This window comes from Lagopus leucura, unplaced genomic scaffold (assembly GCF_019238085.1).
Source record: "Lagopus leucura isolate 7727_CA_CO unplaced genomic scaffold, USGS_WTPT01 Super-Scaffold_100002, whole genome shotgun sequence".
NCBI classification, from domain to species: domain Eukaryota; kingdom Metazoa; phylum Chordata; class Aves; order Galliformes; family Phasianidae; genus Lagopus; species Lagopus leucura.
In genome coordinates this window covers 20,324,489-20,351,364 of record NW_024962263.1, presented here as the reverse complement: position 1 = coordinate 20,351,364, position 26,876 = coordinate 20,324,489, and the positions used below count along the sequence as shown (strand labels likewise).

At 41.4% G+C, this 26,876-nt stretch overlaps 1 protein-coding gene across 5 annotated transcripts; it reads left to right on the top strand.

The window, feature by feature from the left end:
* The first annotated feature begins 520 nt into the window (after positions 1-520).
* On the top strand, positions 521-23,912 carry OTULINL (OTU deubiquitinase with linear linkage specificity like). 5 transcript variants are annotated; one of them, XM_042870161.1, is made up of 9 exons: positions 3,003-3,018; positions 3,169-3,256; positions 13,956-14,115; positions 14,236-14,267; positions 14,367-14,458; positions 17,070-17,219; positions 18,056-18,184; positions 21,006-21,278; positions 22,113-23,912. In XM_042870161.1, exons 3-9 carry the CDS (start codon positions 14,036-14,038, stop codon positions 22,290-22,292), a joined length of 936 nt encoding a protein of 311 aa, XP_042726095.1. In that variant the 5' UTR covers positions 3,003-3,018; positions 3,169-3,256; positions 13,956-14,035; the 3' UTR covers positions 22,293-23,912. The 5 variants fall into 5 exon arrangements, with proteins under 5 accessions (XP_042726092.1, XP_042726093.1, XP_042726096.1 ...); XM_042870158.1 differs by lacking the exons at positions 3,003-3,018; positions 3,169-3,256 and adding an exon at positions 521-632; XM_042870162.1 differs by lacking the exon at positions 3,169-3,256 and having other exon boundaries at positions 2,965-3,018.
* The last annotated feature ends 2,964 nt before the right edge of the window (positions 23,913-26,876 follow it).

Here is a 26,876-nt window from a genome sequence, read left to right as displayed (position 1 = left end):
ATCCATGAAGTGATTAATTATATCTGTGTAAATTTTGCTTTTATCCATTGTCCATATTTTAACAGAGAAAGGATGCTCATGTGGACCACACCTTCACAGTCACTGTGTTTCTGCAGAAGTACATCGACCACACATTAAATCTTTAGTAATCAAACATGACACAGGACTTAAAGAAGAGGCAGCTCCAAGACAAACTCTGAGGACTACTAAGATACAGATCACTCAGGTACATCACAGCCTGAAAATCACCCTGCCATCTCCAGCACTGGAACAACGTGGAAGGCATGCAGTGAGGTAACAACATGACATTTATAAATAGCTGAGTTATGCTTGATGATTCTTCTTGTGGCTTGGATATAGAGAAGCAGACACAGCCTGTGTGAATTTGAAAACTTGAACGGAAATGAAACGGGAAGTCAGATCCTTTCACAGTTTGTTGATTTGTAAAGACAAACTCAGTCTCTGAGGACTCATTTTCTGTCCCAGGACAAGAAGCAGGGGAGAGAGATCCAGCTGGGAAGACACTAGAGAGGAGATGCAGAGGCGACATGACAAGAACTCAATTAAAAGTGGAGACCAGTTCACTGAGCAAGAAAAGAGAAGCAGAATTAACCACTCAAAGAGAAGTGCTGGTAAGTTCCTGGAGCTGTGCTCTAAATTACGGCATCCCCCCAGACTGGTGTCCCAGACAGGACACTCCTGTGGAGATCACAGCTGCATGGGCACTGCTTTTACCTTTGTGCCAGACTATACACGACCTGAGCAGTAGTAGCAAGCTATAATAAATGAGGACATTGTTCCTGATTGTTAGTAATGGACTTGAAAACCCGAAGACTGAAGCTCTTGTCAGCCCCCTACTGAGTTTCCCACTTTTACTCAGCTGGATATGTTTGCCTTTGTCTCAGCAAATATTTTTAGCACTCCTTTTGAATTGTTGAGGTTCTTTATGCTCCTGTCACTCACCTGCAGATGGGAGCAAAAATGTGCGCTTTCTTCTGCTGATGATTTACTAGTTTAAGCAGAGATAAACAAAATATCTTCATATTTGCTTAGTGTAGCTTTCAGTGTAAGCTTCTGTTGTGATTGCTCTGCAGTCTTGTGTGAGTACAAGCAGAGTGAGGTTGTCCCAGGGCAGGCCTGCAGCTTGGAGAGGCTGTCACTTAGAGAAACAGAGGAAGGTGTGGTTTGTACTATGGGAAAGCTCACAGCGCTCCCTAAAAGCAGGAAATATCTTAAATATCCTGTAATAGTGGAGGCTTGCTACTGGCACACAGCAAAGTGCCACAAGCAGAAAGTCTGGATGAAGAGAATCAGACACAGGCTACTCTGATCTGAGCTCCTGGAACTTTCCCTTGTCCCCACAGATACAGGCCTGCTCCAAGGCACTGCTTCTACAAGCAACACTTTAAGCACCCGCTCAAACTTGGACCTTCTCTAGTTTCTGGCATGGTTTTCCAAGGCATTTTGGGAAAGTTCTCACCTGGACAAGCTTTCTGAACCTTTGTAGCACCAGAGAGAGGCTTGTTCTCTGGGTATTGCACCCATGTAGTGAGTGAATGCTGTGAGAGGAGAGCAGAGAGCCAGTTGAGAGGGACTCATTGCATGGGGCTTGATTTGCAGCTTTTGTACTACGTGTGTTTCACCTCTCTTCTCCAGTGAGTCAGCAGACAGATCAACACTAACTCTCACAGCGAGCTGCACATGGAAACCATCTGTTAAATCCCAAGATATTAACACAATATAGAGTGTGTGGAAAGAGGCAAATGTAGGTTTGGCTGGAGCATGAAGCTACACTGACACTGAGTGTCTGAGCCAAGGAGGTGTCTGGAGCTGGCGGGGAAGCGAAGACTGTGGCTGCTGCAGGTGGGACAGGTCCAGGAGCAGAGCCCTGACACTGTGAGCCCAGTGCAATGCAGGCAACACTGCTTCCTGCTGTGTGTCCCCTTTCCAGCAGCATGTTACACTTCACCTTGGAGGCAAACTGGAGCATGGACTAACTGAGCGCAGCATAAAGGTGCCCAGTGGTGACATCCTTTTTTTTTTTTTTCCCTCCAAGATGATTTTTTTCTGAGGAGCAGCACACAGTGCTGCACAAGTGACAAGTGCCAGCTTCAGGCCTTTGTAGAATCATTTGAGCTGGAAGGAACCTTTAAAGGCCATCTAGTCCAGCTCCCCTGCAATGAACAAGGACACATGTAGCTAGATTAAGCCAAGCTTTTGACCTTGCTGTTCCTAGCTGATCTTTAAACATGTACTTTCTTAGGCAAATCTGCTCATAGCTTTCTGTGGCCTCCCAGCTTAGTGCTGGGCACACTGCTATTTAAAAGGTTTATCTCCAAACATTTTAATATCTTCCACTCTTCTAGGAAGAAAAAAAGAAAAAAAAAGAAAAAAGGAAAAGCCCTGCAAGTTTGTCCCAGCCCTGTGCTGGTGCAAACTGCTTATAACTCTGTAAAAGATTTAAGCCTGCGTCACTTGCTCAGGCCATTAAAATTCCCTTCTGTTTTTCCCACAGAGTCCCTCGGGACATGAAGGAAAAGTGTTCCTTAATGTGTAACCAGAATATAAATTACATCGTTTTATTCCAACAGGGACAGATTTACAGCTAAAGGATTGCTTCAAGGATCGGTATCTGGCAAAGGAAAACTTCCTTCTGGACAGAAAACACTTCATTTTGTTAATGAATGAAATAGTAAGGAAATGAAATTTTAATGATGGAAAAAAAATCATTTCTTTACTATATGCACAAAATCCGACTCTTAAGTCGCGTTTACGTTCCAGGGCTCAGCTTCAGACAGACACCAGTGGCGCTACCCTCCACCGACACAACCTCAGCCACAAGACGCAGCACAGGGCAGGGCGCCGCCGGGCCCTCACGGCAGGGTTGCCGGGTAAAAGCCACCGCCCCCCTGCACCGCGCCTTTCGGCACAGGCGGCCCCGCGGCGCTGCCCGCCCCTCGGCCGCACGGGGCGGGGCCGGAGCCCATCGGTGCTTCCAGCCGGCCTCCAGCGGGCGCGGTGAGGCGGGGGTGGAGGGGGCTGCGGAGGGGCCGGCCGAGCATTTGGGGGTGGGGGCATGTGTATGGAGTTTTTATTCGCTGATTCTCCTTTTTTTTTTTTTTTTTTTTTTGCTCTTCATTGTTTTGTTTTCCATCTGAATTCTTTGAGGCTGTTTTTCAAAAATGGGAATATCCGAAAAGCTGCTCCGCGGGTTCCCCAGGGGAGCGGCACCGTGAACCGAGGAAGGCTAACGCTGGTGTGTAAGGCGGAGAGCACCTGCCTGGGGCTGGCTGGAGGGCTACGCACCGCCGTCGGGTTTTGTTGGAGCAGAGTGTGACAGCTCTTCCTGATTGGATTTTATATGTTGGGAGTTCGGTTTCTTGTTTTTTTCCTTGAGAACTTGGGTGTTCTGAATGCTCTGTGTGATCGCCTTAACATACATGGTTCGTCTTGGGTTTAAAGCACCGTGTGCTGTTTCATGTTCGGTGTGTGTTGGGGCTTTTGCTCTTTGTTTAGTTTTCACCATGTTGAATCTGAATTTAAATGTTGCATGCTGGCTTCTGTTCCACTGGAAAGGTGAGGGTCTTGAGAGAAGGAGTCCAGAAATGAGGGTGTGGTTTGGGAAGGCTCAGGAGGATGATTGTGCATCGTTTCTGAACCGCTCCCCAACTGTCCATAGTCCTGAGTACCATGTGTCCATGTGTCTCTGAAGTCACTGCCAAGTAGGTCTTGTTATGTGAGGATGCCATGCCCTGCCTATTTGCCTTCCAGCCGTGCACTTCAGGCTGTGTTTCTGCTTCAGTGGTTGCTGGTCCAGCTCTCTCATTTTGCTCAGCTTTTCATAGGAACCAATTGTCTGCTCTTTGGAGGAGCTGCACCAACTTAATTCAGCTTATACCACCTTTTGCTGGAAAAAGAATCTGATTTCTGTGGTATTTAGTAAGTGTATTTTAAGGCTATGTGTTGTTCTTTGCTATGTGAAATTGCAGTTACTCCCACTTGTTTGACCCACACCGGTGTCTGCAAGTGCTGAAACAAGGAGTTAAAACGTGTAGGACATAGGAAGAAATAAATGATCCATTTGGGATTTTAATTTCAGAAAATTGTTTTATAATCACTGAAGCTTGTTCCTTGTATGTTGTTACTGTTGGGTAAATAAGTTAATTAAGAATTGAAAGAGATACCGTGAGGAAAAGCTGCAGCTGTGCCTATTTATATGGTATACTGGCAGTTTTGTATAAGGGTCATGTAAAAAGTGAAGGGTGTTAGATACAATTTTCAAGGACAAAAGCAGCAGTAAAATGCTTCTTACTGGTGCTTTTTAGATTTGGGCTGTTGAAAAAAACACTTCATTTTCATAGTTCCAAGTTTCTTTTTGCCATTGGGATGGAAGTTGTTTCTTGTTTGTTTTTCATTTTGTTTAACATTTTGGATCAGGTTCCCTGATGAATGATATGGCTTTCCCACTCAGCATCACAACTTTCTGTCCACCTTGTTTCTTAGATACAGTCTCTAGGTTAAACCCGCATGTCTTATCTCTCAAGACAACGACAACAAATATGGACAGGTTTTTCAGTAAGGCCTGCAATTTTCCATGAGCTTCATGTCTGAAAGCAATTGACCTTACATGATTACCCAGGCAAGTGAGTTTGAGGTTTCAGAAACACTTCTGTCCCATACCTCCTGCCCCCACACAGCTGAACTGTGGAAGTCACAGTGCCATTGAATGACACGAGGGGAGGTGAGTGTGGCTGTCGTTGAGATGTTTTGAAAACATGAGTGACTAACCAGTGTGCAGGTGTCCAAAGGTTGTCAGTTATGCTGCTGTCAGGACACAGTAAATTTGTGAGAGTGATTATAGAATTACATAAAGCTCACCTTAAGGAACTTCTTAATTTCCTTTTGGTTTAGGCTAGGAAATTGTTCTTTAAAGATTACTAGTGGGCCTTACTAGTCCTATTATAATCTTGTTTGTATTCAGACATTCTAAATGAGTCATACTGTGAAGTCAAGAGTTGCTGTCCAACATCTGATCCTGAGTCGCTTATGGATCTGTTTTCTGCTTTGAGAGAGTTTCTGACAGTCCATCCAACTCCTGGGCCTAGCACCAGTGCTAGGCAGTTTCGTTAGTTATTACAAGATTAGATATGATGAAGAGGTTGTTGTGTATTTTTTTTCCAGTTAACAGTGTAACATGTGGTTGGGTTATCTGTCATCTGAACATATATAAAGTCGAAGTTTTACCCCAGAGTGACAAGAAGTGGAGAGAGAGGTGTTCCTGTCTGTTTTTTGAGAAGGCTCCAGTGAAGGCAAACATGCTGTCAGATACTCCAGAGCTACAGCACGTCACTTCATGAATTTCCTGAAAAATTTTTGTCAACAACTTCTAGTTTTTTTTGTAGCCTTACTCTGACTCTGTAGTTTCTTCCCCATTTTTCATTGCTGAGGACCAATACCATCCACTTTTGGCAGCCTCAGGAACCAGAGACCGGCAATTGGGATTTCTCTATTGCTTGTGCTGAAAGCTCCTGACAAAGTCAGGAGGTGCATCCCTAGCTCCTATTTCCATATCACCAGCAAGGACAGATGCTGCTTGCACCACATGCCCGTGCAAATGGATATGATTCAAGGCAACTTGTGATGCCCAAAGATTGCTTTCAGTGAGCATTTGTCAGGTGAGAAGGCTGTGGGCTGACCAGACAGTTGTGTTGTCTTAGTTCAGCTGTGTTGCAGTAATGTGGAGGACTAAAAATCCAAGAAGTATTGTCGTGGCATTGTCACGTATGTGGGGCTTTGACCATCACCCAGTGCCATAGCACTGGGGCAAGGTGCTGGGTCAGCTGCCACAGGGGAGATGCCAGCATGATTTTCATCACTGTGAGCTGAGACTATGCCGCCCCAGCAGAGTCTGCCACAATTTGTCATCCAGCAGACTTTGCTACCTGCTTCAGGTCCATGAGACACAGCTGTCTTGCCTGTTTCTCCCAGCTTTGTTTTGAACAGAGCTCTGAGCAGTATGTGTGCCCGCTGGAGCAGCCTGCTGAGCTCCTGCGTGCTCTTCAGTTCTGGTTTCACTTTGTGTCACTTCCTGTGCATGAATTTTAGCTGTGCCACACTTGCCACGGGCTGAGGATTTTAAAAACAGAGAATTTTGTGCCATCATGGATCGTCTAAAAATGATGCTGCCATGTTCCAAAGTTACTGAATGCCCTAGGTAACTAATGTGTAAGTGATCTTGATGCAGATGGTTTTACCTTGAAAAGTTTTACCTTGAAACCTTACTTAAAGTTTTAGGACAGAAATGCATGTTATTGCACGTCAGAATGTTGGAAGAGGGTGCCCACATGTGTAAGCTAACTAAAATATGTCAGCTTGAAACTTGTGCCCTTGAAAGATGAAGAGAGAGCACAGTTTAAAGCCCCATCTACCTCCACACTGATGGCATTAGCTGTGCAGAATGAAGCTGGGGGTGTGACTTCCATCAGGTTGGACATGGAGAGGAGGGGAGAAAGGGAATGTAAGAGCGATTCCTGTCATTTATATTAAGAGTGATGACTGATATTTTTCCTTCTGTTTCTGATCCTTCTTGGAAAGAGGAAAGGAGACAAGCAGTCGTAACTTGTCTGCCTGGGATGACACAGTGGAATTAACCTCTGCACATTCCTAGGTGGAAAGCACAGATGTTGCTATCTGATGCACAGCCAGATGTTGTTTTGTATCTTTGTGAAAAAATACAGAGTTCTGTGTGGTGCTGCATGACCTGCAGGGTCTGGTGAACTTTCAGAGGCTGTGGTGTGCAGGCAGATGTAAAATTGGAGTCGTGAGGGTACAGCAGCAAGATCATCTGGGATCTGACAAATGGTGGTGGGAATGATGATCTGCATGGATGCAGCCTAATTGACAGGGGAGGCTTTGGAAGTGGGAGCTTAGTGAGACCCTGAAGCCAGATGTATGCACTGCCAGTAAGACTGAACAGTTGTCACTGATAATGCTAAGACAGTAAGTGTGCTCTGACAAATTGATTTTTTTGTTTGCCATGAGTTACTTGATGCTACTGTTTTCCTTGTCTGTCACTTGAGATAACTGCTTATTGACAAATGGGAGTTTAAATGCTATTCTGCAGTGAGTGCCTGCCAGGTGGACAAACATTTGTCTGCCTTCTCCCCTGAGCCGCAGCCTTTTGGCAAAGGACCCTATGGGGCCTCCCATTGCTGTTTGGGAATGAACCACAGAAAGCTACCAGGGACATCCAAGCACTGTTCTGTGCACAGCCATCACTACAGCCTGCTAGACCCCTGCCTGGAGACACTAGGAGAGAGTGCCAGCAGTACAGCCGTCCATAGGGAAGTGCAGATGGCTGGCCTGGCTGGGCCCTAGTGAGTATAGGGAGTGATGGGCTTGTATGTACAGCTTATAAGGACTACAGCTCCTCTCCTGTGAAGAAAGGCTTGAGGGATTTGGGCTTGTTCAGCTTGGTTGTGGGGGGAAGACTGCATTGTGGCCTTCCAGTACTTGAAGGGAGCTTACAAGCAGGAAAGGGACCGACTTTATAGGATAAGGAGGAATGGCTTTAAACTTAAAGAGGGGAGATTTAGGTTAGATGTTAGGAAGAATTTCTTTACTCAGAAAGCATGAGGCGCTGGCACAGCTACCTATAGAAGCTGTGGTGCCCCATCCTTGGAGGTGCTCAAGTCCAGGCTGGATGGGGCCCTGGGCAGCCTGGGCTGGTGGGTGGCAGCCCTGCCCATGACGGAGATTTGGAGCTGGCAGGCTTTAAGATCTCTTCCAACCGAGGTCATTCTGTAATTCTACATGCTGTCTTGCAAACAGGATTTTAACAAGGAAAAGAACAGAACTCCTTACTGCAAAGAAGAAACTTGAATGTTTTTTTCCCTGCTTGAAGCTTCAGTTATCTAAACAGTCAACAGAAAAACCCAAGGTATTAATATTACTCTGGCCTCTTAGCGAAACATAAGCAAAAGAGGATGTTCAGGAGGAAAATATTTACTCTGTTAGTTTGGATTGAGCACAAAAAAAAAAAAAAGATTATAAAAGGACATTTTGAAGAGTTGTGTCTGCAAGTTAAAGAAACAAACTTTAGGAATGACTCAACATGCGGTGTGGCAGAAGGCAGAAAAGGAATGCTTGGAGTGGGCTTCCTAAAAATAACAGATTAAGTCGAGGTGAGAGTTACTTGCGACTCCTGTGCAGACCAGCTGGGTACATATAGGCTTTCTTACCAGTGATGGACCTCTGTGCTACAGGAAAAAATCCATTTTCTAGGTAACTACATGATTCTAGTAACAGCTTGGAGCTGGGATTTTTTTGTTATTAGGTAGAAGTTAAGATCTTATCAGTAGGCATGGTTGAGCTTTTGGTAAATTGTCACTGATAATTACCGTCTTTGTCTGTAAATGGCTCACTTTTCATAGAGTCGTTCAAGTTGGAAGGGACTTTTAAAAGTCATCTAGTAAAACTTCCCTGCAATGAACAGGGACACATACAGCTAGATCTGGTTGCTCAGAGCCCCACCCAACCTGACCTTGAACATCTCCAGGGATGGGGCTCCCACCACCTCTCTAAGCAACCTGTTCCAGTGCCTTACCACCCTCATCATAAAAAACTTCTTCCTTATATCCAATCTAAATTTCCCCCTTTTAGTATGGAAACAATTTCCCCTTGTCCTGTTATAACAGATCCTGCTAAAGACTCTGTTGTCTTTTTTGTTACACCTCCTCTTTAGATACTGAAAGGCCACTTTCAGGTCTCCCTGGAACATTCTTTTCTCCAGGCTGAACAGCCCCAACTCTCTCACCTGTCCTCATAGGAGAGATCTTGCATCCCTTGGATCATTTTTTAGCCCTTCTCTGGATGTGCTCCGATGGGTCCATGTTTCTCCTGTACACCTGAGAACTCTACATCTGGACACAGTGCTCCAGGTGAGATCTGAGCAAAGCAGAGGGGCAGGGTCACCTCCCTCACTGTGCTGGTCATGCATCTTATGATGCAGCCCAGGATACGGTCGGCTTTCTGGACTGCAGGGGCAAATTGTTGGCTCATGTTCAGGTTCCTATCCATGAGTACCGCAAATCCTTTTTGCCAGGGCTGTGCTCCATCCTTACATCCGCTAGTTTGTACTCGAGTGGAGGCTGTCACGACCCAGATGTAAAACCCTGCACTTGGATTTGTTGAACCTCATGAAGTTCACATGGGTCCAGTGCATGAGCCTGTCTAGATCCCTGTGAACAGCATCCCATCCCAACGGCATGTTGAGCACACCGCACAGCTTGGCGTCATCTGCAAATTTGCTGATGGTGCACTTGATCCCACTGCTGATTTTATTGATGAAGATGTTAAAGAGCATCTGTCCCATTACTCACCAATCTCTATCTGGACATAGAGCCGCTGACCACCACTCTCTGGGTATGAGGCCTTCAGGTACTTCCAAACTATTAGCACTGCAGGGAAAGATCATAATTTGATTTTGTTTCATGATCTCAGAAACTAACTGAACTGAACTAACTGAAAGCAATCCAGTAGTGTTTGGATATGATCTCTATTATCTTGTTACCTCTAACAACGTACATATACCAACCAGAAATCCTCACCTCTAGTTGTTATACCAGAACAGATGGAGAAAGTTGCTCAACAAGTTGGCTTTGCTTTGCTTGGTAGAATTTCTTAGTGAAACAGTTATATGGGAAGCAGTGATTGATTCAGTTCCTTGTGCTCAATCATTTCTGGTTTTGATAGTTTCTCTTCTCTTTTTTTTTTTTCCTAGGGCACTGATATTAAACTCTGGGAAGTCAAAGAAAGTGTATAATTACTTGGCACTACTTAAAATGCATATTTCTCTTTATATGGTGTTACAGGATGGAGTCTGCTGTAGCTATTCAGTCTGTATAATTAATAGCTTTTTGCCTATTTTGATGTGTATATACACATCTGTGCATCACTTAAAACAGACACCTGTTTTAAAAGTGTAAGTTTGATCATTTTCTCTTACTAGATGGAGTTAGCCAATTTTGTAACATACCCTGGAACTTATTCTGCATAATTTAGAAAAATGTTACATGCAGTAAAGACAGGCACACTCAGAATGAAGAGACAGGCTTGAGCCTCCTGGTGCCAAGATTTGCTTGGGTTGGTTGAGGTACTCAGTTAGTTGAAGTTCCTCAGATGGAGATTCAAGAAAGTTGGAAAATGGTCTGATATACAAGGTATGCGAGTTATGCATTTATTAAGGTCAGGAATTCTCAGTCTCTCTTCCTAGCTCTGTATCCAAGAGAGGAGTGAGAAGGAGGGATAGAACTAGGGAACCCATTCTGTTCCACTCTTTGGAGAAGGGCGTACCTGCTTTTTAGGAACTAGGCACAGAGTGTTGTGTGATAGTTGTTGGTACAAAGTAGCCAAGTTTCATACTAAGTCCTTCTTTCAACACCAAATTTAAAGCAGGTCTGTGAAGAGGAACATTTTTAAAAGGAGTCTTATGGTCAGCTTTTAATTTTGGAAGATGTTCTGTTACCTTTCTGATGGCCTTGTTACAAGGAGGAGTAAGAAGCTGACTGGTGCCATCAGGCATGGGCACACTGGAACGTGCTCCAGCACAGCATAAGGTGGTGTGCACTGGTCCCCAGGCTGATCCCACGCACCTTGTGTTTCATCAGACACGTTTTGAAGATGGTAGCCTTCAAAAGAACTTATAAGAAGGTCAGATATGGGGCTTTTTCTTTTTTTTTTTTTTTTTTTTTTTTTTTTTTTTTTTTTTTTTTTTTTTAGTGACTTTTCTTGAGCTAGGAGAGTTGTTTGTGAAAGAAGCGTATGTTGCAGATGTCTGTTATTTATCACTTTTTCTGCCATTCTTTTTCTTCAGAGTCCCCTCCTGCTGTCTTTGGCAGGGTAGAACCTCAAGGTTTGGCACTAGCAGGAGGTTGATGATGTGGCAGTCACTCATCAAAAAGATGTCGGGTTGCGGGGCAGCAGCTCTGTATCTGCCTCTAGAGGGAAGAGGAGGAATTGTGTCTGTATCCTAGGGAATGAATTGAGTTGAAAAATCTGTGGGATTATTTTACTCTTCCCCCACCAGTGTGTTATTATTTAATTGCTCTCTATTTTCTCAGGAATTTTGGAGGGGGCAGATGGGGGGAGGAAAGATCTATTTAAAACTGCTCTCTTCTCTGATTCATATTTTGTTCATGATGTATTTTTATCAGCAGTACTTTGCGATCCAGCTGCCACTTCTAAATGTCACTTACTTGAATAAAAAATGTAATTACATTTTTAAGAGTGACATAAGCACTGAAAGTAGTATCTGGATCACAAAGCGCTGTTTGTACAGCAGCTTTCCCATGACAGGAGGGGAAGTTTATGAAGTCCAGAGTACGCTGTAATAAAAGTGTAGTGAAGATAGTCAAAATCACATGTCTGTAGGGTTTCCCATCTCTTATTAGGCTTTATGTTAGGGAAATTTCTACTTACAAATCCACAAAGAATGTAAAAATGTGTGAACAGTATTTAATTACTGCTTGTTTTCTGACATGAATTCATGTTTTTTTTTAATTGAAATGGGTAAGCCAGTGCTTCCCAGCACTCCTTGGAGAATAGTTGCTCATGTTCCTGCTCACCCTGAGCATTGAAATGGATTTTCTTGGACTTCAGTGTGTTCTCTTTGCAAGATTAATGCCATCAAAAACTTTTACAAGAGGTTGTTTGATTTAACAGAAGAGCTCATGCTAATGCAATTCTCTCAGATTTCTGCCTGTAAAAGAAGTTAAGGAAGAAATGTTGAGTACTGTCCAGCTGTTCGCATCCATCTCTTGGTACCCAATAAAACGACATATGCCAGTTGAACAGACAGACCAGTTCTCACTTCTTTTATAGTACCAGTTTATTCAAAAAAGGAGCTCTGTGATCATTTAAGTAATCAAATTGAAGGTTATTGTACCTTTCTTTAGGTACCTTGTGTTTAAACAGCTGTTAACAAATTCTGTTTGAATTATCTATCATAGAATGACTTGGATTGGAAGGGAGGTCAATGATCATCAAGTTCAAGTCTCCCTGTCACAGGCATCATTGGTTTGTTAGCCAAACCAGTAATCATAGGTTTTTGTACATCAGTGAGTGCAAGTCCAAAGCATCCACTGATGGAGAAGGCTGAGTGATATTTGTAAGCCTATAAATTCTGTTCTAGTTAGCAAGAGGTTCAGGTATTTACAATTGAAAGAGGTTTTTCAAAGCTGACTTTTTATTCTAAAGAAAGAGTAGATTGCTGTGCACAACAGGTGTGTTGTCTTCTACTCATGCTTAATTTTTGTTCTGTTGGTAGCAATTTAGGTGACTGTTGTGAAGGCTTCTATTGATTTTTCATCTGCAGTGTGATGTAGGTGGGATTGTCCCAGTGTTCGCAAGATCTGTGACATTTTTGAACTGTGCAGGTGATGCTTTGCTGTCTGTTACTTGGGACCAGCAATAAACTCTTCCCTCAGATTTTGGTTTCTTTGTTGTGTCTTTTCCTACTCAGCATACGCTGGCGTAACCCTGGGTCATGCCAGCTCAGCATCTGTTAGTGCAGCATATGAGTAGAAGGTAACTGGTCTGTCTTGCGTGACAGGCATTCACAGCAGCACAGATTTTGTGTAAGAGGAACTAGTACCCCCAAACTCCTCCTATTTACCTCTTCAAAGTTTATCAACTCTCCTACATTTACAGCTATTAACTTGCCTCGTTTGTGGGAGAGACCAGTTACGAGTCTTGCTTCCAGACAGCTTACGTAGGACATCCTGTAATAAAACTTCTTCAAACAACTGAATATCAGGAGAGACTAAATATCAGCAGTGCTTTCTATGTATGCAACAATGCTCATAAAAATGCATGCGTGGCTGTTTATCTCGTTACCAAGGTTTGAATCCATGCACAGCTCTGCCTGGATAGCTGTTGACAGGGCATGGAAAACCTTTAGAGTCAGAAGGGGCAAAAGTTCAGCTGGCATAAATCTATGGTGAATGAATTACTCCCGTCATGGACTCTCTAGGGAGGGATCTTTTCATCTTCTCTGGAGATGCCTTTTAAAAAAATGAAGTTATTTTAAAAATTTTGTAGTAAGTCAATTAAGAAGTTAATAGAGCAGCTGTTGGTTGTAAACTCTGGGAATTTCATATTCTCAAATTTCAGTCAGAGGATACATTTCTCACTTAGGGAGCAAACACTGCAGTCATCAGCTCTTCAGCCTCTGTATGCCTCTCAGTTTTAGATTTTCTGATTAGTAGGAGACTGCCAAACCCATCTCTAACCTTCCCAGTAGTACCAGGAGAACAAAGCAAGCTTGTCCTGGCTTATGTTTGCGAAGAACACAGTCCCTTCGTTGATCATCTCCTGAGCTTTATACCAAATCTCTTGAGGAGCAGATTTCTCCTGAGTCTCACATTGAGCCTAAACTTGTCCAAGTTGAGCCAGGAACATTCCTTTATTTCCTGTAGCATTCACATGGTGTATAGTTAGCTATGATCTTATAGTTAGCTATTACCTTATATGGTGCATTTGCAGACTAAACTCCCAACAACTTGTTGTCTTTAAAACCTTGATTTAATGGCAAAGTAATGGTCGTATGGGTCTATGGACCAGCGTATCCTGCAGCAATTCTTGTTATTGTCACTGGACAGTTGTTTTGATATTAGTCTTCTTGTGGAGACCTCCACTGACTGTATGTAGCCTTCATTGTGTGGACAAAAAGCTTGGAAACATAAGTGACATACAGCCAAAAGCTCAGACACTTCAAAAATCAAGTGAGTCACTAAGTGTAGTGCTCCTTTTGCATTTCATGTTGTGTGTTTTATTTGCAGTGGTATTGCACTTGGATGATTTAAAAAAAAAAAAAAAGAAAAAAAAGAAAAGAAAAAAAAAGTGCAAATAAGTATTGCAAAAGAGTGAAAAGATTTTTCTTTTTATCACTATTTCAGGAAGTCATGAGGTGCAGTCCTGGACAAGAGCTACCAAGCAATCCTTGTGTCTCGTGTGGCAAAAAGTGAAACTACAGCTAATGCTAAGCATGTCTTTCCTCGCTGCTGTCTTTTGGTATTGCAGAAGGCTGTACAGCTTTTTAGCACAGCTACTGACACGGTAGGTTTCAATTCAAATGGTAGTTTGCAGACTTTTAATTTTCAATACTGTTGCTTATTTTGGTAAATATTTTCCTTTGACAACTTCTCTTTGATACCTGTTTTATCATTTGGATTTCAGGTGGAGCAGCTACCTTCAAAGAAAGCTCATAAGTAATCTTTTGCTGTCATTCTGTGTTCATTAATCCCCACCCTGCCCTTTAAATGCAGAACAGTGGAAGGTAACTAATCTGCAAATTAATCTTGATTTAGAGAATCGCAGCGTGTTGGAAGAAGTTGACCTTCTTGCTTATAGTGCAAGAGAATGGAGAGAAGAAACAAAGCAGGCCAAACACATGAGGGAGGTAAGAGTTGATTTCTGCATGAGGATGTGGGAGAACTACCTGAGAAGAGCAGTTCCAGTGCAAGCAGCTGCTACAGCTCCCAGAGCTTGCTGCTTAAATGAGAAACGGACAGCATTACCGTGCATTAAGACTGCAGTTGCAGTCTAGATCAGATTTTAGTCTTGCATCTTTTCTAAGTTCTTCTCCATAGTTCAAGCCACCCAGGCAGTAGTTCTGAGTTCTGGATGACTTTCATTACAACAGTGGAAAAATATCATCCTGAGTGCTGCAGCCCAAATAGCCTGGTTGTAGGCAATGTTTCTTGTATCTTTAAGCTGCCAGCTGCAATCATCTTAATAATCATACATCTGTCAGGCTTTCAGTCCTGGATGGCTGAACTCCTGAGCTGGGGATCTATTCAGTTCACGGTTCAGTAATGTTAGATAGCTGCCTTCTGTCTGCTTATGTGTTTTTCAGTTGTGTATGTTGTGTGCATGTGCTTATACCCCCCGCAGGCAGAAAGGGCAGCTGCAAGTTCTCACAAATACCTAAGTTATTGCATGTGCAGAGGGCTGTTAGCAGTTGTGTCTTGGTAGCTGCTGAGAGAGGTAGTGCAGCAGAAGGCTTGGCAGGTATGGCATAGTGCTCTGAAGGGCCTGACAGGTACTGGCCATTATTCTAATTTGTGATGGGGTTGGGCTTCAAGTGATGAAGAAGAGCAAATATCTCTTTTTATAGCTCTCTGTTTCAACTATGTGAAGTTGACCAAGGGACCAAGGGAGTCTCAGAAACCAGGGGCTGGATCTCTACTTTTCCTATACAATTTCTAGCTAAAGTAGCTATCCTGGTGCTATCGACTGTGACTTTACATCCTAGTATCCTGCTGTGAAATTTAAGACTAACATGGGACAAATGCAACACCAGTCTGTATTTCTGATTATCTAAGCATGGTGGGAACGTTGAAGATGTGATGCTGAGAGAGAGAGAGAGAGAGGGGGGGGGGGGGGGGGGGCAGGGAGTGCAGCAGTAATGAGATTGACTGGCTATCTGCACTGGACAATAACTATGGGGATGAAATTCAGGATGCTGTCATCAGCTGTACTGTGGAAGTTTTCCAGGAAGCCTTTAAGAAAGGAAGTAACCCTTACCTTGGTCCTGAGTAGTGTACAGAATCTGCCTCAAAATACTGTTTTCTAATTTCATTTCTGTAGAGCAGGGGACAGTGTGTACTTGTATTCAACATCCTTACAAGACCAACAAATCAAAAGAATCATTACAATTGCATTCACCTTCAGAAAGGCAAGAGCATAAAAATGAGGAAGCCTGTTAAAAAGAACCTAAAAGGCTGCTAAGAAACTAAGTATGGTTAGTGTATTTGGCATATTGTTTTAGGTCATGGCAGTGGAGTCACAGAGGAAATGTGTACAAAGGACTTAAAGTGTAGAAGAAAGCTGGTAGGGATAAATAGCTCCATAAAGGAATTATTCAAAAAAAAAAGAAGAGCTCTTTCAAAAACCTGGAGCCATGTCCAAATGGTAAATGGATAAAAGAGCCAACTTTTCCAGATTAAATGCAGAAAAACAACAATGCCAGAAGTGCCCAGAACACATAGCAAGGCTGAAGGTGATCTGGAGGAACAAGTAATTAACTAAAGATAGCACAACCTCTAATAGATTTGCAAGTAAGTATCAAGCAGTGGGTCTTTCAGAAGGTCCTCCAGTGTGTTAGATGATTAGAGCTGAAAAGGAGGCTCAAGGCAGTCTAGTGAATAGATGGTTATAATGGGTTGAGGTAATCACAGCAATTTAGAGTGAGGTCTCACAAGAACCTAAACCAGCCTCATCTGCTTGCTGTCACCAAAAAGGAAGTCCTTTGCTTGTTTCATTGCTTCGTTTTCCTCACTTTGTTGGTTCTTACATGTTCTGCTGGATGTGGTTTGCTGATACATCTGGTCATCCTGAAAGAAGAGGTCTTGACTCCCTGCTCTCATCTGCTCCTGGCACGTTCCCAGGACACATCTTGTGCTGGCCCTGACATTCATCTAATCCTTTGAGCCTCCTGAACTCCTCAAAACAGCAGGAAGAATTCAGTAGGCTTACACTTATCATAGCTGATGCAAAGGAAGAGTCAGGGAAACTACACAGCCAAGAAGGTATTGGCTGCAGTTGTCCCCACTCTTCCTCAGTCTTAGGTCATTGTTGCATAGTAGATTCAGGTGTAAGATGATGTTTCTGCTAAAAGTTTTTTCCAGATGTGTTTTTTCTGCCCTCTTGCTGCTCCATCCCATGCACCGGTGTAACTTATGAAGTGATGAGGGTTAAAGCTGTTATGGCAAAATTCTTACTGATCTTTTCTGATTTGGTTGATCCTGCAAATGTTTATGATAGCAACAGTGCAAAGTCTGGAGCAAGTAGCCAAGTTTAGAAAGAGCAAAGAGTCCTTCTTAAGGAGCAGTACCAGTTTTGTTTACATAAACATGTTAAATCATTTTTGTGTATATAAAGCTTATAAATATACTCCCTCTTTTCCCTAGTTCTCTGTTACGAGTAGTTGGAGTCAGACTCCAGTGTAATGCAAGTTTGATCCAAGTTTTTAACTGCTTATTGCTAAATTTCTATTTGCTCTTTTTTAGGCATACAGTGAATTATTTCAGAACTATCATATCAAATATCTGCGGCAGGTCAGGAAGGACAACTATTGCGTCCTAAGAGCAGTGCTTTTTCAGATATTCAGCCAAGGCATTCCTTTTCCATCGTGGATGAGGGAGAGAGATATATTAAAGGTAAAATTCAGTTCCTAAATGGATGTGATCCAGGTGCCCTTGCGCTGCAGAAGGAATTCACAGAACAGACAGCTGTCTTTGTTAAACAAGAGAAATGATATTGCATGAGTGGGAGTAGAGAAAAATTATTATCAGAATTTAAAGAGAACTTTTTAAAACTGATTGGAACTGTGCTTCACTGAAAAAGTTCTGATCCAAACATAATCAAATGAACATGAGGCTTAAAGGAAAAAAAAAAGGCAGCAAGGTAAACATTGCTGCCACTCTGCTATATGTTGGTCCCTTAACCCAAAAGGATGTTTGACTTCTCCTCATTCACACCCTTGCAAAATCCAGTGGCTTGTTCAAGAGCATAGCTGAAGGAAGGCATCAAGCAGGTGACCTTAGCATGTTGCTGGAGCAGAGTGAGTTCTGCCCTGAGTCCCTGGAGCTTTGTCAGGAGACAGCAGCAAGGAGGAGGGGATCTGTAACTGCTGCCTGTGGGGGCACATCTGCCAGCTGGAAGGTGCCTGGAATTCTAGAAGCCTTACTGAGTTCGGATGCATCCAGCTTTTCCAGAGTATGGGTTGTGTATTTTGCTGAGAACATATTTTCTTCTTTTCTGGCTGGCACTAGTTAAAAAGTTTCTTAAGGACTTGGCAGCCAAATTGAGTTTCCTTTTAACATTTGATGTGTTCTGAAGCCTATTTCTATTTTTTGTTTGATCTATACAACCAGAAGATAGAATCACATCATAAATTAAAATGTGTTACAATCTTGGTAGGCAGGTTTATATAATTTTATAGTCTACTTCTTGTGGTTATGATTTCTCCTTAATTGACTTTCTTTCCTTCCAGCTTCCTGAAAAGCTTCTGTATTCCCAAGGTTGCAACTGGATTCAGCAATACAGTTTTGGGCCAGAAAGTTACACAGGTCCTAATGCCTTTGGAAAATTACGCAGATGTATGGAAACATTAAAGACAAATGTGAGTATTTAGAAGGTGGCTGGCTGACATAAAAGCGCTTCTAAGTGGGTTGAGACTGAATTAGGGATCATCCTCTTGTTACATATTTCTATGGCAGTCTGACTGCCTCCTGGATTTAGAGAACTCAGTTGCTGGGCAGGCTGTCACTTCTGCAGAGGAGTTCAAGTTTGGGGTTCTAGGTTAAGTACTTCATCTCCCTGCAAGTTAGGGAGGTCCCCCTCCCCACAGCTGTTAGTGTGTGGTTATCTTCCACAATATCTCATCATTTCAATGAAAATAACTACATGCTATATGAGATCCTCCTAGATGCCCTCCCAGAACTGGAGGGAACCAAAAAATGGTGCATTTTCTTCTGTTTTCTTCCCCGTTTTAATGGGGAATTAATGTTTTGTTAAGTTAATGTTTTGTTAAGTTTTTTTCCAATAATTTCTCTCTGCGAGCTGAAGTGCTTGAATGCAAAGATCTGACAGCCTCAGTGCCCTGTCTGTTCAGCAAAACCAGATTGCTTGTATTCCCAGCCAGGAGTTTAATTTTATTTATGGATCTGAACACTCTGGGAGTTTAGTAGCATTAAGGTCTCTTGAAAAAAAGATGAAAATTCAGACTGGCAGGAACCTGCATTTTTGCTTGAGCTCCTCTAGGATGTCTGCTGGTCTGTCATTGTGTGAGCTTGGAACTGCTTTCATTCTGTTTGCCACAAGCTATCCCCAGCATGCCACCTCTCTCCTTCCCAGCATTGCAACTGCTTCTGTTGGGCAAATATCATTTTATCCTGCTTGCTCTGTATTTGTCAGTGTTGGGTTGTTTGGCTTTTGGTTTTTATCCTCTTTTCCTTGTCACTTGATGTTAGTCCCTTAGGATGATGCATTCAAACTGGATGTTTGTACAGAAAGAAGTTTCAAGTCAGCATGGTAAGCAAATCCGTACAGTTGACTAATTGTTGCAGAGCAGCTTCTTTATGCATTATGCTGTTGCTGAACATGAGCTAGGGTATGGACTTGATGATCTTGAAGGCCTTTTCCAACCTGAGTAATTCTATGGTTCTGTGATTCTATGAGGTCTAATTCCTAGCTTTATTCTGTTGTTAAAAAGATGCTGTTTGGCCAGTGAGGTGGACTTGTGCCTATTTTCATGAATGCTTTTTTTTTTTTTAAGGTTTATTTAGTAGTGCAAAGGGAGTCAGCACTGGGAATTGGGTTTCTCCTGTATTTGACTGCTTACTTGCCTCACTGCTCTGCAAGTACAGTGAGAAACCTTATGTACTTTCTTGAAACTGGAATAGCCAAATTCAGTAAATGTTTTTTAGTGCCTAAAGCTTATAGATGCAATTCTACTATAACTACGATTTGAAGATGAAAGTGGGCGCTAGTATTTTGAGGCTTTTGAAGAATGTTAGCTATACACTAGCATGCTTTTGCAAGAGGCTTGCTACATACCCCAGACTCGTGAGACTGAGCCTCGTCATGCCTGACTTGCCTCAAGTGAGCAAGGTGCAGCAGAGTGCCTGCCAGTTCGCTAAGCAGGAGGCAGCCAGCTCTGCTGCCTTTCCCAGTTCCATCCTCATCCTCGGGGCTCTTTCCTGCAGATGTCTTTGGGCCTAGGCTGTGTAGGTCAGTCAGCAATTTGTACTCTAGACTTTTCACATCGGTAGTGGAAGTACTCTAGCAGAGGGGTAATTAGTAATGCTTCATCCACTCGGTTTTGTTTTTCATCTGTAAGAATGGTCTTCAGTATGCGTGAGGAGATTGCAGCATCTGTTTATCAATTAGTAAAGTAAATTAGACTTTTTGAGTTACAGTTCTTGGTGTTTGGCAGTTTCAGCACATAAATACAATCACAGAATTAACTGCAACTGATTTGAATCTTAGTCCCTGAGCATCATCTCTTATTGTGGTCCTGAAAAACTTCTTGCTTTCAGAAGACTGTTTCTATCCACCGTGATCAGGACTGGATGTCTTAATCTTTCTCATTTGGTATCTAATCCAATGTTGTTCATCTCCTGGCTGATTCATTTGCTTAGTATGAGCACCAGCTTTCAACCTCTCTAGAGCAACACAGAGCTGAGGAGCTTCAATTATAAGCTGAGCAGAAAAGAAATTTCTATTTGCTGTTGTCCTGCGTGTGTCTTTGTCTTGTCCATTCTTGGCCAACAAACTTAGCTTGACCTCATAATCAGAACACACTAAAGACATACAAATACATACAGTTCATAATATCATGTCCAATTTACATAAGTTCCCTTTAACTGATCTACTTCTGTATTAGACTTAGCATCTAAGGAATTTAAGCAAGCCTAGCTTCTACCACAAAGGGTTCCTTTGAGGAAAATTGCTGAATTTTGGATGCTGTAAGTTAAAAACAAGTCAGGAGTCATCACTTAATCTAACCTTTGCTTATAGCATAGTGTATATTTGATGCACCTATGCTGATTTCCTAATGACTTTGAGGTGCTTTTGGTGGTTGCACATTTTACTGTCAGTCATAGCTGGATTTTCTGTTGTAGTGGTGGATGGCTTTTTATAGAGGAATTGCATTTGCTTTCTCACAGCCTATAATAAGTATCCAAGTGCCTTGAGCAGCCTGTAGCAAATAAATTCAGGTAGGTAAATGGAAAACGAAGTGTCTAAGACTTAACATTTTACTGCAAATCACTCGAAACCACTGGCTAATCTGCAGTTACATTTGGCCACAGGAACAGTGCAGTATAAAGTGGCAAATGCTCCTATTTTGATGTCTTTCATATTAGGTAGAATTCTTAATGAGTTGGTTATTCATCTAAATTGTTAATAAGTTGACTAGCATTCTTCTGCGTGCTTTCTAGTGGGCTGAAATGAGTGGTACTAAAGATCACGAAGAAAGAAGAAACGTGTGTAATGCACTCTTTTCTGACGAGAGCAAGGAACACAAGCTATATGAGGCTATAAAATTTATCATGCTCTACGAAGTTGTTGAAGCCTACGAGCAAATGAAGAACAGGGATGAACCTGTACCCCACCTTTTTCGCCTCCTCTTTGCTCGGGATACTTCATCTGACCCTTTGAGTTTCATGATGAATCATCTGAATGCCATAGGTGACTCCATTTGCCTAGACCAGGTAATGATACAAATGAAAAACTAAATCACAGAAGTAATTCCATCTCTGATGTGACTGGGGGAAATGTACTGTGCATCGTTTGTGAGATACTTGGCCCATTTTTTTTTTTTCTTTGAGATATAGGGAAGTAAACTGATGACTTCCAGGAAAAAAAAGAAATAGCAGAATAAAATAGTGCAGACAGTTCTTTTGCTGGGCTGGAAGTAAATGCTGTGAGGTATCAATAGATGTAGTCTTTCCAATAGGCGAAATCATTTTTCATAATCTATTTCAGTTACAAAGTCAATCAATAGATGATGTGTTCACCTTTGTTTTGATCTGTGTCTGGCTGTGCCCAAGGATACGAGTTACTTTTCCAAAGCATTTTTCCAGTTTAAACAATCCTTTGCAAGACATGTTAATGAAGAACCAGTTCTCAAGCTTAAAATGCATGAAGTGCTTCCTTTTACTGTTGCATCCCCATTGTAGCAAGCAATCAGAAGGTGGCAGGCTTCCCATTTTTCAAGGTATTAATCTATTAAACATTAGTTCCTTATTGCACCCCGGTAAGCTGGGTGAGCTGAGTGTGGGAGCAGATTATGTGTGGAGTCAAGTGAAAGAGAGATGTTTCCAAAGCTGCAAGTATTACCCAGAATATCCTCAATATGAAAAAGAGTGGCAGGAATATGACTGGGACATTGAGAATATCCTGGAACTCTTGATTTTGTTACAAAAAAACCTTTGCAATTCTTTGTCTGCTGTTTTGAAGTAAGATAAGAGACTTATCTTATCCTTGTCTTCATTTTTGTTTTCTAAGACTAGAAATAAATGTCTTATGACCTCTTTCACTTTCAGGTTGAACTGTTCCTTCTTGGATACCTGCTTCAAGTAAAGATCAAAGTTTACAGACTGCATAGATTTAATACTGAAGAATTTCAAGTAAACTGTCCAGATGAATACCGAAGGGAATGGAATGAGATTTCTCTCCTGACTGAGGATGACCACTACTATCACATCCCAGTTATCAGAACGTGAAGCACAAAGAACTTCTTTTTAACCTTTGTATAATGTAGTGAGTAACCAGTTCCAGTGAATTAGGTTTCTAACTGGCAGCAGAAATGCATGTTGATGATTACAAAATGATTTATGGGTTTATTGTGTAAATGCTTTGCTTTCCCATTACAGCTCAATTAGTTCCAGTCAGCCATAAATAGCAAAATATATTGCTATGCTGTTTGGGGGAAAATGTCATATCTAAGGGTTATTGAAAATAAAAGATCAGACAGCATGACAAAGGGAAAAGTAATGCTGGTTCTCCACTCCGAGGCTAATGGCTTACTCTAACATATCTGCATGGGTTAAACTTAAGTCCTAAAGTAATTCCTGCCTTTCTCTTCTATTTCTCGAGTTAAAATGAATGAACTATGCAGGAAACAACTCTTGGGGTCCCACAGTTTTTACTCTGGGACACTAAAGCTACAAGGATTTGAGGCTATCTTGCATGCAAGTATGTAAACTGAGGCCACTACACAACTCAGTTTAAATCCCATCCAGTTTCTCCTGGTGTTGCAGTGCCTCCCTCCAGAAAGAAAGCAAGCAGCTGCAGACCGCAGCTACTTTAGACTCTTGAAATCAGGCTGATCAGTGTTAAATCTACTTTATAACTGAGGAAAGTTAAGACATTGATGTTTGAAGAAGTCTGTCTGGAACAACTAAATGAGATTTGCTATATTATATGCTATGCTTTGCCTGGTTCTAGTTTCTAAAAGACTCGATTGTGTTTAGATAATTTCTAAAATGAGAGGTCCTAAATTGAACAAATGCTAAAATAATACAGCAGATCTTGCAAGTGAAAAGCATACAATCCCACAGGCATGGGTTATATTTTAAAAGTGGAGTTTTATCAAGAAACAAAGGCTTTCCTTGTTTTATCCTAGAAGTACAGAAGGAGGCCGGTTTGGTTTTAACTGCTGCAGGACAAGGAACAAAAGCATGAGCTGGGCCTGCAGGACCTAAAGCAGTTGTGTGTAGTAACTAAATGATAATGTTGGAGAGCATAAAAACTGCTCTCTTCCTCTGCGTAATGGAAAACAATTTCATCCTTTTAGTCCTTCTATTTTTATGTATATATAATTTATAAACACAAACACCTGCATGCTGTATTGTATAGCAAGTTTGTTTCTTGGCAGTTTCTCTGGGTTCAGTTTTGTTCAATAATTTGTAGCTATTAATGCAAAAGACTTGATACATATAATAATTTAATCTTTTCAAAGCCTATGTTGAATATTTATTTTAAAAACAAACTCACAAACTTTATTCACTGGATGAAGTAATTTTCCGTCTTTAGTTTTGATTCTGTTCCACGTAGAGAAATGCTGTAATGCCTCAGCTTTGGGTATTGTCTGTTTTGCATCAGTGGTATATGCAACACTTGCACTTGTCAATAAAGTTGCCTATATTTTATTCTTGTTTTGGTACAAGCAGGCATACCAAAAAATGATGTATTTTTATACAGAGCTTTTTAATGGTTTGTGTATTATTTATGAATAGCAATGCAAAAGCATAACATCTGGAAGTGTTACATTGATAAAATGTATGTTTTTTGTAATCTTGAGCATACTAATAGAAGGAAATTAATAAAGATAAATGAAGAAAGATACAGCAGTGGTGTTTATCACTAAAATAAGATGATTACGTGTTTACGTCTGGTTTAGGTCTCTTAGGCTCCCTGCCTGGTCAGTGAAGGACAATGGTGGAGGAGTTAATGGCAGTTAATTAGAGGAGTTTCTACAAGGGTGTGGTTCTTGTCACTGACTGTAAAGAAGGAGAAACTTCAGAAGTTTGAAGAAGTGAAGACTACATGAAGACATGAATTCTGAGTGCTCCACACAGGATCTTCAGCAACACTGAGACAGGTTTGGAGCTGCGCTGATTGTAAACAGGTTTTCTGATAATACACTTCAGCTATGTACAAAACATATTTGTGTAAAGGAACACACTATGTATGTGTAAAATATACATATCCATATATGGGAGTTAAAAAACAAAACATCCTGAATAAGCTGCACTAGAACAATCTAGTACTGGGGAAGAGACAGATGCTGCAGCATCATTTCCGAACAGTGGTTACAGACAAAGTTTGCAGCAGGAATCCAGAAACCTGAACATGTGCTAGAGAGCTCTGCTGGTGTCATTGCTCTTATCTTTCTAACCTGTGAATTTTTGACTACTGCCTTTCTGCTCTTGAACTGTGGAAGGGCTGACTTTTTAAGCTTACTATCCTTTCTTATATTTTTGTAATTTATAGAAATGAGATTTTAGTATGAAAACCCCTCAGTGCAGCGTACTGGTGTTTCAGCTCCTTTTTGTATAACGTGTTGCATGTAGCTTTTGTCTTATCTAGTGATAATTGGAATAAATGAACATGTATTATAAGTCCAAGCCCTGGAGTTGTGAAATGTTTAAGAGGTACATAAAAATAAGCTCAGGTCAGGGTGATTCAGAATCTATGTAAAGTTTGTGAAACAATTAGGTCATTAACATGACATTTCAGGGTCAACCAAAACAAGCTTTGTTGTGTTTAATTAAAAAAAAATAAAAATTGAAGTATTTCCCTAATATTTTTTTTTCCCCAAATGTCATTTTTAAGACTGTGGTAGCATAGAGATCGAAGAGTGATTTTGGACTTACTGCAGGAGATACATGGGAAGTGACATATTAATGGTGATGAAGACACAGGTTGGTAGCAGTGTTCAGCAAATGGTAGCAGAAGTTCAGCAAATCCTTAGCTACCTCCTGTGTGAGAGCTGCCTGCCAATTAAAGGAGATGGGAAAGTTTCCCAGTGTAGTATCCAGGTCAAGTATACTTGCAGGTCTTATCCTGCTCCCTAAACCATGACACATCAGTAAATCAAGCCTGCTATCATTTAAGCATCTCTCAGCCACCCTTTTGAAGCAGAAGACTTCTCTGCTGTGAACATTCTCCTGAGCTGTGCAAACATACAAAGACTTTATCTCCTCCACAAGGCATGTGTGCACACATAGCCATCATTTACAGTACAGCAGCAAGAATATACAGCCAAACAACAGCTACTGTCAAAACTTTGAATGAGACATTAATGAAACCACAAGCTCTTGTTTAAATTAGCTGTGAAAAGCCCATCTATTCAGGAGTACAGCAGATCAAATTGAGCCAAAGGCCTGTCTGCAGTGTCACCAAAGGTATACTCAGAGTAATGTTGCTGAATGTTCCAGATTAGTTTTGATTATACTTCTATTATATAAGTAAGGAGAAAAGTAGGAGTTTAAATGTTGAGCATGCTCAACAAGGTAAAAGTCAAAAGTCCTTCTCATCTGCTGTGAGCATAAGTGCAGAAAGCAGCAGCCACAGCTATTTGGAATTGAGGTATTCCTTACAACATGTCCAACCTTTTGGCTTGCCTGGGCCACAGATAAAATATATGATATAGTTAACTTATATAACAACATTGTTAATGTGTATTAAAACGAGGAGAGAACAACACCAAAAGAACTAGTGGCATATTTGACATTGATAAAAAAAAAAAAAGTGTTTTCACACATATAAGTGGATTGAAATATTATGAATGGTAGTCATTGTTTTACTCATCAATTGGCACCAGTGTAATGTGCAACACGTGTGGGTTCTGCTTCAACTGAGTGCGTTTTGGGTGCAAGAAGTAGTTGGCACTGCATCCCACTGCAGCAGCAAAATGACATGGCCAGAAAAGGGGTGTGGACATGAGCAGCCTTTGAGGCCGTTTAATCCAGGGCAAAAATTCTCCATGTGATGTCACCTGTCCTCTATGGTAGTCCTCTCCATTTTCCTAATGGAAAATGGAAATGGAGCTCTGGAGCTTTAAAATAGCATGTTGGTTCTTTGAAAGGTAGAAAACCAAACGGCACTGAGCAGTAGTCAGAAAGTTCAGCTTTTAGCAGGTTCTCACGCTGCAGAAAACTTTGTCAGAAGCCACGCTGTTTAGCAATAGTTTTGCTTTGTTTACTCCTTTTCATTCAAATATAAATAAAAATAATATATATGTGTGTATATACATATATTATAAATATAAATACATATGTATCTGACACCTGCTGTTAGGTAGCTCATACAGTTTGGCTTCACAGCTTTCCCTGCTGCTTTACTCTTAGGAATTAGTGGATTAAATGATTCTACCAAGGACAATTACCCTGACCTGTATCAGGGTGACAGTGAACAAAATACATAACTCAGCTTCACAGTGGATTGATTCTGGGTCAAAACAAAGGAAGCAGCTGAAAGACTGCTCAGAAGCAAAAGCATAGGAAAAAAAAAGCTTAAAAAAAAAACTTCCTTTTCATACTCAGTAATGTGAGAATTATACACTTTTTGTTTGAATGTGATGCAAAATTACTAAGCTGGCTTGACTAGGAAATGTGAAAGTAGATGTCATTAACCCAGGTGGGAGATAGGTGCAAATAAACCAAAGCTATCAGCTAGTTGCTACAGTTTGTTAAATCATCTTTTAAAAGCAAACTATTCTACTATCAAGTAAGAAATTGACTGTATCTATTTTTGAGTTTTCTTATAACTGTAGTGGCTGCTTCACTACATGTACAAATAAA